This window comes from Blennius ocellaris (genome assembly GCF_963422515.1).
Source record: "Blennius ocellaris genome assembly, chromosome: 21".
NCBI classification, from domain to species: Eukaryota; Metazoa; Chordata; class Actinopteri; order Blenniiformes; family Blenniidae; genus Blennius; species Blennius ocellaris.
In genome coordinates this window covers 2,537,138-2,551,931 of record NC_137670.1, presented here as the reverse complement: position 1 = coordinate 2,551,931, position 14,794 = coordinate 2,537,138, and the positions used below count along the sequence as shown (strand labels likewise).

At 46.9% G+C, this 14,794-nt stretch overlaps 1 protein-coding gene across 1 annotated transcript in view; it reads left to right on the top strand.

Moving 5' to 3' along the window:
- Positions 1–14,794, top strand: part of LOC308145333 (rho GTPase-activating protein 44-like) — a 53,180-nt gene that overhangs the window by 31,809 nt on the left and 6,577 nt on the right. The window contains 12 exon segments of the mRNA XM_080516724.1: positions 733–844; positions 2,050–2,131; positions 2,220–2,300; positions 2,958–3,071; positions 4,010–4,101; positions 4,209–4,389; positions 6,553–6,570; positions 8,512–8,697; positions 10,645–10,711; positions 10,713–11,176; positions 12,934–13,046; positions 13,732–14,115. Coding sequence (XP_080372850.1) covers positions 733–844; positions 2,050–2,131; positions 2,220–2,300; positions 2,958–3,071; positions 4,010–4,101; positions 4,209–4,389; positions 6,553–6,570; positions 8,512–8,697; positions 10,645–10,711; positions 10,713–11,176; positions 12,934–13,046; positions 13,732–14,115 — 1,894 coding nt within the window.

The window sequence follows — 14,794 nt, the reverse complement described above, 5'->3', positions numbered from 1 at the left end:
CACACAGCGTGTCCAGCCGAGTCTTAATTACCCAGCAGAAGTCAAAAGAGGTCCAGTACAACAGTGTTTACCCGAGGCCCGAAACAAATAATCCTTAATGTGTGATATGAAAGTGGCGACGTGCCTCCGATCGCTCTGCATCAAACCGCCGTTTAATTAGATTTAATATCACATTTGTTGCGCACAATGGAAGTTTTAGCCACAAAGTGCACTAATCATGTCTCTTTGAGGGGCACACATCCGCAAAAGTAACAGAACAAAAGGAGAATGTGTTTTTAGATGAATAAATTGCTTCTTATTTATGCCGGCTTTTCAATTCTGCACACGGGGAAACACATTTAATTAAAACAAGCTAACCATCCCTCGTGTGAAAACCTTTTAGTTGATACAGGAGGAGGCAACTTCCCCCAAGTTTTATATTTGGTCTACAATTAAAACGACACCACTGTGTGTATTTATTATATGACAGTAGATGTTCACGGCGAGGGTGAGCCACACTGCGCCTTCAAGTTTATGGGTTATTTATTTTCTGAGTATTTCTCTCGACTCATGATTTCCAGAGATCGAGTTGAATTAAAGCAGCACAGCAACAATACGGCGGCGTGTTGTAAAGCCATGCAGGAGTGACTTTCCTCGTGGCCTTGCAGCATTTCGCGACGCTGCTGTTCGTCCCCTGCGGTCGATCGTCTCGCTCTTATCGTTGCCTGTTTTGTTTTGTTTTTCTCCTGCCAGGGTCTGTTCAGGATCGCGCCCTCGGCCTCCAAACTGAAGAAGCTGAAGGCGTCGCTGGACTGCGGCGTGCTGGACGTCCAGGAGTACTCTGCAGACCCGCACGCCATCGCAGGTGAGCCTTTCGTTTTTGAATGATTTATAGTTGTTTTGCATTCAGAATCGCTTCCAGTCACTGCAGATATTTATGAAATCTTCAATATATTTCTAGTTTATATATTTCTATTTTATTTTTCAAAAATTCTCCCTCAAGAGCAAAACTTTGATTTAGTTTGCGTGTCTTTTCCGTCAGTCAGACAAAGCAAAGTGTTTTGGGCCAGTTTTGCTTCTGCGCAAAAAAACAAAAAAATAAAACAAATCCTAAGATTGCGGAGTGATGAATTCCAGGTATAGCCGGGATTACTGTCAGACAGACGCTTCATCTCCAGCTCTGCTTTCTGGCTCTTTTTGTTGCTGCTGTGCTTTTAAATGTGAAGCGTGATGGACCACAAAAGAACGAAAAGCTTTCAAGCTCTTATAAGGCTGGTATTGATCTTCTGCTTTCCTGTGATGGGGCTTGTCTTTCTTTTTTTTCCGGAGCGGCTGTTGGATGAAAACACTTTTTTATCTACAAAATAGAAGCTTTTCATGAACGACGGAGACATATTCAACCATTTTCTTTATATTGTAGGATAAAGTAGGCAGACTCTGAGCATAGATTGAGATTTATTAAAAGCCTCAAATGCAACTATTCCTTGATTTATTTATTTTTTTACAGAAAGGTTTTTAGATTCAATTTGAATGTAAAATAGAAATGTACAGAGATGCAGAGATTTGCACTTCACATATGGAAGCATTTCTGTTCCTGCAACACTGAGTTCAGTTTAAAAAAAAAAAAACAACCACAGAAATAAATCACTGAGCGTGTCGAGTTCTTGGAGAGACACTCGGGTCACAGCTGGTTCTTCCCAGCGTCTATTATCTGTCTGAATGAATGAATGAATGCATGCATTTTTTTTTTATTTTGAACATGTATAAAGAAAATATGTAAGTATTTGTACATACAAAAGAATGAAAAAGTAAAAAAAAAAAAAAAAAAGTCAATTCATAACAAAACACTGCACACTGTTCAAAAAAGGATTTTTTTAAATTTCCCCTTATTACCTATTCTGTAGTTTGTACACAGATATCCTTATAAGTACATGATACAGCTATATAAATATATGGCATATACCCATTTTATAGATATCTATATAAATATATAATTACAAAAACAAGCTCCCGCAGTCAGATCTGCATCAGATTCATGTGTTCACAGTGATTTTACGTCCCTCCCTCCAGGTGCTCTGAAGTCCTACCTGCGTGAGCTGCCAGAGCCGTTGATGACCTTTGAACTCTACAACGACTGGATCCAGGCCTCCAAGTGTGTAAACCCCCCCCCCACCCTCCCAGAGCATTTCTTCATCTTCGTCCTCCTCACCTGAGAACGATCTCTCCTTGTCGTTCTGCAGCATTCAAGACCAAGACAAGAGGCTTCAGGCTCTGCTGGGCGCCTGTGAGAAACTCCCCTCGGCCAACAACAGCAACTTCAAGTGAGTCTTGCCAAAGCAGAAACATGTGCTCCAGTCATCTAAAGTGCTTTTGTTTCCCAACAAATAATATCATAATAATAACTGATTGTATTCGCATGTAAACCAGATTTCTTTTTTTGGGGGGGATAGATTGATTTGTTTTATTTCGGGGTGTCGCACCTTTCATGTGCAGTAACTGTGACAAACACTGTAAATGGAGGAAATAAAAGCGAGTTCACTGCTGTGATCAGAAGCGGGACAGGAAGTGACAGGAAGGAGCAGGATGTGGTGGAGCTCGTCAGCGGGGATTCTCAGACGGGCGTCCTCAGAGGACACCTTGTCAGACCCGTCCAGCTGAGTCGGCGGCCATTAGTGAAGAGCTTGCAGGAGGAGGAAGCTTGAGGATTTACTCACTGCCAAAGTCTCTGTGGTTAGAAAACCTCCGTCACCACTCAGGGTGGAGATCCAGAGCAGGACTCTGCTCTTAGTTCCCACATAGTTTCACACAAACCCTCGTGCGGAGCGTCATTGGGAACACATGGCCGAAAGTCTCCCCGTTCAGTGCAACCGTGTGATGTTCAGTGTTCTCTCCAGAACGGTTCTGATGAACGCGCGAGAATAAATTACGGTTCCAAATAACCAGACTGACCGCCACGCTGGCTGTGCCTTCGTCGACAGGTACTTGATCAAATTCCTCTCCAAGCTAACCGAATACCAGGATGTGAACAAGATGACGCCGGGAAACATCGCCATCGTCCTCGGACCCAACCTGCTCTGGACCCACAACGAAGGGTGAGGGCGCACGTTTTGTTTGAGCCTTTTCTTCAGTCTGAACTTTGGCGTCACAACTGTTGTTTAAAGTAAACGACGCGCTGATGAGCTTCACATCGACTGGTTATGTCCTAAAGCTCCTGAGCCCTCATTCAATACTGTGCCGTACACTCTAGAACTCTCCACAACAGACGATTCCTTGTCGGTTTCAACCCTCCCGGCCTCTCTGCTTCGGCTCCCCAGTAATCCCTGCAGGTTTTTATCCTGTAGCTCCTCCTGTTGGGAACACAAATCAATTTTTCATGCGGGAACCCTAGCGACTGAAGCCAACAGACAGAAGCTCGGCCTCGGCCTCTTCCTCGAGGAGGAAAACGAGAGAAAACTGCATCTACAAACCTCAGATCTGAAATGTGAAAGTTCAAACACAAAAGCGACGACATGAGCTTTGTGACACTGAAAAGATGAAAGAGTGATGAAACTTTAAAGCAAGCGGATCCTAACGTTGCTGTCGTTTTAAATAAATAACATCATTTAATGATCCTCCATCCACATGCCTGTTAAAATAACTGTTTTATAGATTTCAATCTTCATCTTGACAATTTTATAAACATTTTCCTGGGAAAAAAAAAAGGCTTGTTTTTGCTGTTTTTCATTTTATGTAGTGGAAAACAAGCAGAAACCAGCTGGAAGACTGGAGGCTCCTGGAATGGTCTGCATTCATTATAGTGACAATGACGATAATGATGATGATGATGATAAATCTTACCTCTTCATCCCTCCTCAGCTTTTCATTAGTGGTTAAACAGGCCAGATCTTCGATATACGACTGTAATATCCTCATTTATTGTTCCGCAGATATCGTGAAAATGTATTAATCACCCTCCGGGTGTTGAATTCCGTCGACCCAGATGGATTTTTGTTTTGCGTACCTAAACGACTTCCCTCTCTGTGCGCTGCAGCAACATCACGGAGATGATGACGACGGTTTCCCTGCAGATCGTCGGCATCATCGAGCCCATAATCCAGCACGCCGACTGGTTCTTCCCCGGAGGTGAGGGCGGATTAAACCGCAGACACAAGGCCTTCTCGAGGATTAAGATTTCCCTCCCAGATAACCGAGATGCAGGAAATAAACCGCTGATTGTTGCTCCGTCGCAGAAATCGAGTTCAACGTGACGGGAAACTACGGCAGTCCCATTCACACCAACCACAACGCCAACTACAGCTCCATGCCGTCTCCGGACATGGACCAGATGGATCGCAAGCAGAACGACCAGAGCCGGCGGCCGCTCAGCGTCGCCACAGACAACATGATGCTGGAGTTCTACAAGAAAGACGGGTACGACGCTTCTTCTCTCCCTTTAACAACACAGTCGATAAAGTTCAGACTGCACCAAACACACCGTGCCGCACGGGAATAGATTAGAAAAGAAATACAAAAGCTACAACACAAATACAAACGTTACAAAAGTTGAATCACAAATACAAACGTTACAAAAGCTAGAAAACAAATACAAAAGCTAAAACACAGATACAAAGTTAAAACACAAATACAAAAGTTGCATCACAAATACACAAGTTAAAACCCAAATACAAAAGTTGCATCACAAATACAAATTTTACATCACAAATACAAAAGATAAAACACAAATACAAAAGTTACATCACAAATACAAATTTTACAAAAGTCACATCACAAATACAAAAGTTAAAACATAAATACAAAAGTTACAGCACAAATACAAAAGTTAAAACACAAATACAAAAGTTAAAACACAAATACAAAAGTTGCATCACAAATACAAACATTACATCACAAATACAAAAGATAAAACACAAATACAAAAGTTGCATCACAAATACAAACATTACATCACAAATACAAAAGTTAAAACACAAATACAAAAGTTGCATCACAAATACAAACATTACATCACAAATACAAAAGATAAAACACAAATACAAAAGTTGCATCACAAATACAAACATTACATCACAAATACAAAAGATAAAACACAAATACAAAAGTTAAAACACAAATACAAAAGTAAAAAATCACAACAGAAGTCAAAAAAAGACTTATTTTACTATATTTTATTATAGTTATTTTGAATGGAGGCCAGTAAATGAGCAGTCGGGTCCAGTGTCCTCCTTCCATTGGAATCAGTGTTTGACCTTTGACCTCCGGGTGTTGACTCGGGGCGTCATGTCCGTCCACCTCGGAGTCCGTCAGTAGTCCTCCGCCTCTTTTGGAGGACTACTGAGGAGGAGGAGGAGGAGGAGGAGGAGGAGGCCGAGCCTCTTCAGTTTGACGGGCTGAGAAAACAGTTTCCTGCGACCTCTGACCTCTGACCTCAGCCAGAAGCTGATTTCACTGTGAGGTGTCGGTGACGGCGAGGAGATGTGGCTCCTCCCCCCTCACCTTCCGTCGCGGCGCAGAATCAAGACGAGCGGGCGACGAGTTCGGTGCCGACATTTAGCCCGTGAAATGATCCCGGAGCTTGTGCAGGAGGAGGATTAGCTGAAAACCAGCCACTGGCTCTCTCTCTCTCTCTCTCTTTCTCTCTCTATTCCCCTCTCTCTCTCTCTTCCTCTCTCTCTCTCTCTGTGTCTGTCTGAGTATCTTTCTCGGCTGCTTTAATTCGCCCCGGGTCTTATCGGGCCCGGCGGGGAGCCGGAGCTCTGCGGCTCGGGGGACCAGGAGCCGCTCGGCTAATTAAACCTGCACCGGGTGTCGCTGATCAATACGGCTCAGCCTCCAGGAGAAACACTGTGATCCCGGCTCGGCTCCCCGCACAGCCTCCACACAGTTTCACGTTTTACGTTTGATGCATTTTTCTGACACGCCTGGATTTTAGATCAGTGTTCTGTTGATTTAACGTCCAAACCTTAATCAAACAAACCTCTGTGATGTGGTTAAAGTTACTGTATTGGTTATGGATATAAGACGATGTTGATTGTACCGGGTCTTTCTCTGTAAAACTGAGCTGCACGGCCGACTTTTGAAGGAGGTTGTTGTCTGGATTCACGTTGGAATCACAGTCGTGGTGACGAATCTCCTCCGAACCGCAAGAAACCTTGGAGATTTACACGTTTTACACTGTTTTGTTTTTTTTAAACCATCACATAGAAACTACATTTGCGTGTTTTTCTTTCCTACAAAAAGGTGATTGTAAAATCTAAAATGTCCCCTTTTCAGTGGATCTAATGTGCTGCTTTAACTTGATCATTTCTGCTCATAAGGTGCTTTAAAGAATTTAATTAATTAATTCCAGGCGGAATTAAATGAAGTGTTGTAAAGTACATTTAGAATTATTCAAAAATTCACTGTCTTTCATCTTGACGGACTGCATTTTTAATAATTATGGAGATATTGACCTAATTGGAGCTAGAGTAACTCGCACTAATTATCTGTGTGGTTGTTGAAGTAAGTGAGTCTCACCCGAGAAATCCTGCTTCAAAGTTTACAACGACTGTGCCTGTCTCTCTTTTGACAACGCAGCATTAGGAAGATACAAAGGTACAGTATCGCTCCTCTTCCTCCTCCTCCTCATCCTCGCATCACTCACCTGTCTGCTGCGCCGTGACAGCAGCCGTCTGTCATCTGCAGTGTGTGTGTGTGTGTGTGTGTGTGTGTGTGTGTGTGTGTGTGTGTGTGTGTGTGTGTGTGTGTGTGTGTGTGTGTGTGTGTGTGTGTGTGTGTAAAAACACCCCTCCACTCCTTCAGTTCAGTGTTGTCAGGTGGATGTTCGCTAACAGGTGGGTGGGTGGAGGGAGGGGTGAGGGAGGGGTGGGGGTGGGGGGAACAAAGCTCTCTGTGTTCACTGGAACAGCGTCTTGCCGGACCGACTGGTTCCACCTGAACGTGCGGCGGTACAAAGGTCCCTCGTCTCCGTCGGTTCCCGTGTTTCTCCTCATATTAGAGTAAAAAGTTTCCTCCTGCTACCCCCCCCCCCCCCCCCCACGCCCCACACACTCCTCTCCCCCCACGCTGTTTGAATGGTCTCACCGGACGGCTCTCATGCCGTTTTGTCCATCACGGGACGTTTCCTTCCATCATCATCAACCACAAACTGTGAACTTGTGGACAAAACTGGAGGTTCTGGACCTTTGTCGTCACGGTAGCCGTGAGCGTTGGCTTTTCAACAATGTAATATGACGATTTCAGTTGAAATAGGTAGATTTCTTCGTGGTTGGCTCGTTATGCGGTCGTCAAGCATGTGTGAATGAACCAAACCTCTGTCGTCATGGTAACCGTGGACACGTCACAACAGGGCAGATACCGAGAAAGAGGCAAAAGTATACAAAATTACAATTTTACTTTTTTCCAATTCTTAAAACGACGGGCCTGATCCACTAAAAGATTTTACATATAAAGATGTGTACAAATACAACACACACTACCCAGGGAGTGTGGTTGGAGCACTGGAATGATTTTCTACTAAAAGATTATTGTGATTTAGCTCTGAATCCTTTGCGTTGTTTATGATTACGTCACTTTTTGTGTTGAAAACTGACTAACTGAAGAGAGCAATTTAATTAACTTTATGTAAGAGCTCCTCATGAAATCAAGCCCTATATTTTCACATTTTGCATAGATTTTGATCACCTTATCACACTGCAAGAAAATGTAGCCCAAATAAATTTTGTGTTTCCATCTTATGGGAAATCATCATGAAATCATCTGTCCCTGCAGCAAGTACATTTTAATAAGAAATAACATTTTCAAATCTAAGATTGAAGATTATACTGTAAATTCAAGGAATAATAACAATTGGTAAAATAATTTTTAAAAATATAAACGTACCAATTCAAATGTTGGCGAGTGCTTAAATGATTTGCAGTGCAGGGAAAAAAAAAAGGTTCAGTAAAGTTTGAGTCAATTTTCTAAAAGCAATAATAGATACATTTCCACAGTATTAAATTAGATAAATTAAATGAATTCAAATGAAATAAAATAAATTAAAAAATAAACCAAAAATGACAACAGTACTCTGGTAAGGAGCTCTGTGTGTGTGTGTGTGTGTGTGTGTGTGTGTGTGTGTGTGTGTGTGTGTGTGTGTGTGTGTGTGTGTGTGTGTGTGTGTGTGTGTGTGTGTGTGTGTGTGTGTGTGTGTGTGTGTGTGTGTGTGTGTGTGCTGTCAACGCCGGTTATTATTGTCCTTCTCGTGTATAAAGGTTAGTCTTGGTGTGTAATGGAGTGTTTCCCTCGTCCGCTGGAGAAACATTCCGGCTCCGTCCTCTTCATCCTCGTCTTCCTCATTAAAACCCCGGAGATGAAGAGCTCCTTGTTCCCTGCATGTCGAGGATCGTAAACCCTGATCGGACTCGGCTGCTCGCCGTGTCGACGGCGGAGGAAAGTTGATGGAAACCCGGCACCCCCTCCCCCACCACCACCACCCCCACACCCTCCCACCCCCTCCTGTGATTTGATTGGCTGTGCCTCTCTGTCCCACTGCAGCATGGGAGTCAGGGTGATGGACACTACTTGGGTGTCGCGCCGCGGCTCGTCGTCCACGCGCAAATCCTCCTCCACGCCGCCGTGCGTGCACCCCCCAACCCCGCCCATCGACGCGCTCGCCCCCGAGCAGCCGGGGGATTTCTCCCCCTCCCCCACCCCTCCTCCCACTAACAGCGACCGAGCCAGGTAAGGCTTGATGTGTCCCGTCCTCCCGCATCACCGCCCCCGTCTCCCCCCTCCCCCCGAACACAGCCCCCGCCTCCCCCTCCTCGCCCGCTGCTGCCGCTTCGTCGCCACGTCTGCTGCTGCCGCCGCCGCCGCTGCTGCTGCTGCTGCACCTTGCAACCGACACCAGAGCGGCGCCCTCTGCCCCCAGTTACCCCCCCACCCCCGCCACTCCCCCCCCATGGGTCAACCCTGACGTCTCCCCGATGAGCTCGTCCCTACAAACTGTTGTGTGTATTGATGTTTTCCCAGCTTGGGATTTCAACGGTCATGTTGGGATTATTTCATCATGTAGCAGTGAGACGTACATCATGTGGAAGTGAAGTCTTCACTTCCGGCCCAATCCCAGAACCCAGATTAAACCCAGACCAAGGATTAAACCCGGAGCCACAACAGGTCAGCGAGAAGAAACGTTTAGCAGGAATTGAAAGTCGCTTACAAATCTCAGAAATTCTGGTTATATCCAAGAGTTAGCCTGAAGTCCTTCCACAACTAACAAACATAAACACATCCATCCATCTTCTATACTTTCGTATCCCGTACAGGGTAACTCACTAGCTAACTAGTTAACTGTGGGTGAGGACAGGTTGACCTGGGCAGGTGAGCAGTTCATCACAGACAGATAAACACACTCACACACTAATATTCACACCTCAGGGCCATTTAGGGTCCATAGCACATAGAAATTTAGAAGTAGATTCCTGCTCGTAAACCTCTATATAACTCTAGTTCTATAGGTCTATGGCCCTGCTGCTAGCGTCAGTAGCTTCTGCAGCTCGACCGGAGCTTTTAGTCCCTGATTGTTGTGGCGATTTGATGACATCACGGACCGCGGTGGAGGGAAGAGGTGGGGGATGATCGTCCTTGCCGTCTCCATCCTGAGGGGTTCAACGGTATGAGCGGGGGTTTTAGAATTTCCCCACTCTTGGACCCGTGTTCAAAAAAAGCTGTTTTCACGCTTCTATAACCGCCTCGTGTGGACGACAGGCCAGAAACATCTGGTTCAGGTGAACCTGGTTCCTTGTGTGGACGACAGACCAGAAACATCTGGTTCAGGTGAACCAGGTTCCTGGTGTGGACGACAGGCCAGAAACATCTGGTTCAGGTGAACCAGGTTCCTGGTGTGGACGACAGGCCAGAAACATCTGGTTCAGGTGAACCTGGTTCCTGGTGTGGACGGACCCTTAGCGTCATCTCACATGCGTGGTTTTGGACCGAGGGAGGAAACCGCACAATGTGACTTTGTGAAATTTGCAGACAAACTAAGTTTCTCCAAGATCAACCAGCAGACAAAAGAATTAAAGTACATCACGACTTCCAAAGCGGCCGAATGCTGCGAGAAAACCACAGACCTGGGAACTGTGGAAACCATCGATGGAGCCTTCACACCGTCAATCGTCCCCATCATGAACATACCTGGTGGTTTTAAACTGGATGCTGGGATTGGGCCTCATCATAGGTTTTGGATATGTGTGTGTGTGTGTGTGTGTGTGTGGGGGGGGGGGGGGGGGGGGGGGGGGGGGTTAAGGTGTATTGCTGGTTCAGTACTGAGTCATTGCTGCATGAGCACGACTTCTTCTCTTTTGTTTTTGCCATCAGTCCGAGCATCATTAGCAGCATATCAGTCCATTGTCGCAAGGCCCTGCAATGGATGAGGTGACTGACTCTCTGCTTTCTTTCCTGAGCTTCTCACCAGCACGTTCTTGTTTTTTTGTTGTTTTTTTATTTCATTCATGCTGTTCCCTCCGGAGCCCTCACTTCTTCTTTACATTGATCGATAGTCACTTGATGTTAAAAGAAACCAAAACCTAAACGTTCCGCTCGACGACCTCAACGCCCCTGAAACTGTGTCACTGACGCTTTTACCGCTCAGTTCCCCTTCAAACACTCATATTTTTATCATTGCAGCTCAGACGATGCGTCCTCCAATTGGTCGGACTCCTGTTACGCCTACCCCTCCCCCGAGGAGGAGAGGCCCCCCCCCCCCTTACCCTTCCTCCTCCTCTTCCTCCTCCTCCTCCTCTTGCTCGTCCTTCTCACTCCCTCACCAGCACCATTACACCCGAGCACCTCCGGTTATGCGTCCCGTCGCCCCCACCCCCGAGTCCGTGCCCCCCGGCCCGTCCCCCCCGCCCCGCCGCTCCGGGTACAGCCCGCCCCCGCCGGCCCCCCACCCCCTGTCCCCGTCCCCCCAGCCGCTTGACGTGAACTCGAACCCCAAACCCAGCTCCCTGCACCTGCCCCGACACGCCTCCCTGCCCGACGCCACGCATGCCGCCCCCGAGCCCAACGGCTCCGCCCTCTACATCAAACCCCCCCTCGTCCTCACCCGCCACGACCTGTTCCTGGGCTCGCCCAAACCCCCCAACGCCCCCCTCTCTGCTCCCCCTCCGTGGGCCGCCTGTGCCTGCAGCCGGGAGAGAGGAGCCAAGCTGACGAGGTAAATGCAGAGCCGGAGCTTCCTGCTGTACTTCCACCACAGCTCACACACAGAGGACGACACCCCAGAGACACAGGGGGTGGGGGGGGTGGGGGTGAGGGTGGGGGGGCTGAACGGTGGACGGATGTGATTAAGACACACCAACGCTGCCACTCCTCCAAGCTGCGTCGTCCAGTTCCGTACACACATCTGGAAGTCTTATTAAATGTTGCTTTCCCTTTGTTTTTATTCACCTTTTGGATGAACTTGTGCAATCTGCTTACATCGTAAAATTTTTTTTTATGGAGACTTTGAGGGTTTAAATCAGAATTGAATCATCGCTGTTCACACGTTGTATATATTCACGTGTTCGGTGGTCAGCGTTGGTCTGAAGGTGGAGGAAGCAGGTCGGCGCCACCAGGTTGTGTCAGGCGGAGCATCCGGGCGACATCGTGCGATCCACTGTGGTGATTTCGTGAACTGGATCTTTTAGGGCTCATCATCAGAGAACCGGGGGGGGGGGGGGGGAGAGGTGCGCCTCATAGCATCCTCTTCCTCCTCCTCCGCTGGCTTGTGCCTGTCAGTCATACAGATCAATGCTCTTTAGGAATTCCATCATCACATCCATCTTTAATTCCAACTTTCCATGTTGCCAGGATATTCGGGAGGCAGTTGCCATGGCAACAAAGGAAATTCACAGCTTTCGGTGAACATGGTTTGTAAAAGTGGGTGTTAATGAGTCACCGCGAGAGGTCCGACCTTTGAACAGAGGAAAAGCGACACGGCAGAGCCGCGATCATCAGTGATGTGTTTGATGGCGACGAGGGAGCGCGGCGGACGCTTCACTCATTCATCCGTCATCACCTGCTGGTCGCAGGACCAGGACGGACCGTCAGGCAGCGGAACTGCCTGTTTGTTGATCCCCCCCGGTGTTACGCAGAGTTCTGCACGCGTAGCAGGACGATACAGGATGTTGATTGTTGTGTGTGTGAACTTTAGCAGAACGTAAAGAGGAGGAGCACTGCTTTAAGGCTTGACTGTGAGAGTCGGGGAGAGAGAGAGAGAGAGAGAGACTTAGTGACTAGAGTATTAGTAACTTTTCTGAAATGAAAATGCAGAAAAGAAGCCGTTTTCACGAGCCAAACCTTCAAAACTCAGCTGAAACTGGGATCTGGTTGCAGGTGAGAGGAGTCTGAGCGCTCAAAGCTCTGCATCCCAATCTACTGGTAGAAAACCTGATCAGAACTGGATTAGTTGTGATTTTAAGTTTTTTTTAAGTTGTGAAACAATAAACAGGTGAGAGACTGAAGATCAACTGTTCGTGACCTTCATATTCGTGGTAAATGAGCCTCCATTGTGCACAACTTTGGTTAAAGTTGCCCAACGTGTCAAATGTCCAAGTGACTCTGTGTTTCAGTCTTGAAAAGTAAATCTGTCGCAGCCTGTTGGAGTTAATGAGGCGTCTCCAGAGAGCGGCTTTTAACTGCACCGCACCACACCGTTCAGCAGTGCAGCAAAACTCCTCATAACACCGGCCTTGTTCCTCATGTTCATCTCGCCTGCACGGCACTGTAAACAGAAGACAAACCATCAAACCACCAGTTTGTTGTTTTGGGGCGACCCGGAGCTGCTTTTGCCGCATCGCCTGCATCGCATCGGACCGTTTCGACATCAAATCACATGCGTGGCTCATTTTATTCAACACGCCGGGACGTGACGAACGCTGGAGAAATGTGTCGTTAACTGCGTGCACTTTCTTCTTCCCTGTGTCTCTTCAGCACCCTGAAGAACAAGGAGCTGTCGCCAGTGATCGGGCAGAAGGGGCTGCAAACAGTGACCTCTAGTGGACAGTCTCCACACTCCGAGCACAGTCCACACTCCCTGAGGAGAGGTAATGAAGGCCTCTTCAGCCGTGTTGCTTCTGCAAAACCACATGCATGAAAACCAAAACATTTTCACAAGTTTTATCACACAGTATAAAATCTTTCCAATTGATTTCTTTACAGTTTATAGTCGCAAATCCAAGTAAAACGGCGTTTAAATATCACGTCAACTTAAAATATGCATCACACCCGACGATTTTCAATTTTTTGTTTCTAACTTTAACCAAAAAGAGAAAAGTCTTGTAGAAACAGTAGAATTCTGTGACCAGATCCACTTTATTTCACTGCTAATGATTCTGCTTCAACTGCGTGTGTCTGAGATGTGGAGGGAAAACGGCAGACAACAACAAAAAGCAACGTCAAGCAAGAGCTGAATGATGAGAATCTGTAATAAAAATGTCTCTTTCGTGATCAAACTGTGTAAAAGGTTCACTGACCATCGTTTTTCTCAACGCGAAGGATTAAAGCAGGTTAAATAGGATTGTATGAAGATAAACTGTTGAACTCAAGCAACAGTTAACAATAATAAAAACGGAATTATTCTCATCATATCTGCAGCTTCAGAGCAGAAACTGGACACGAAGCAGCACATACGATGACAGTGACTGAAATCTTGTCACGTTCAGCTCCAAACGGTCATTTGACACCTGGATCAGTCCACTTCACTCAGCGTTGTTTTTTTTCTCCCCGCAGCCAAGAAGCTGGCCCCGATCCCCCCCAAAGTCCCCTACTGCCAGACGGGAGCCATGTCGGACCAGTCGACGGGCCAGCCCTCCCCGGTCAGCCTGTCGCCCACCCCCCCCAGCACGCCGTCCCCGTACGGCTTCAGCTACCCGCAGGGCTACGCCACCATCGGCTCGCCCAGCCAGATCCAGATGGCCACCACGCCGTCCCTCTCGTCTCCGCCCTCGCTGGCCGGCACCCTCACCAAGGCCCGGCCCACGCCCAAGCCGCCCCGCCAGAGGCCCAACCTGCCCCCGCCTCAGCCCCCCTCCACGCCCGGCACCAGCCCCCAGCCCCTGGAGCACGCCTCGGGCCTGCTGGATGGCCTGTCCCCCGGAGAGAGCATGTCCACAGGTAACACACTGTCTCTTTTTAAGTCCCAAGTCTGGATTTAGCGTCAACAATGATCCACAAAGTCAGTTAATCCTGACGATCGGAGCCCCGACGTGTCAAGTCAGGTTACATTTCCCTCTCAGCAGTGTGAGAGTGTTAAACCACATCATTTATTCCCTGCTGGCTCGTCCACGAGAGGTAACCGCCTGTTCCTCTAAAGCTCCATGAGGTATATTCAACTGAAATATAATATTCCAGGCAATAACATCCCAGTACACAATTGCTGCAAACTGAGTTTCATGGATCGAAGGAGGAGAAAAAAATAAACGCACGTGTTGCATCCAAATATTGTTTTGGTATGTAAAACCTGCATTTTTTTTTTACAGTGTAATTAAAGTGAAATGAAAGGAGATTGTATAAAAATGTCAAAAATATCTTATGAATTCAGGCCAACACACTCTGTGAAACTAGCTGGAACTACTAGAATATACTTTATTACTGGATTTATTTCAAGGTAGAAATATTAAATGTATGCATATTGATTGAGGGATTTCTATTAAGTCCTTTTTAATCATATTATCTGTCATGTTTCTCATGATTCTAAGTCCGGAGGTCCTCGTACTGATGAAACCTGTTCCTCCCTGGTGTAAACGCACTACCGCGCTCTGTAAATGTGGGGTTTTTGTTGTTATTTGTCTGT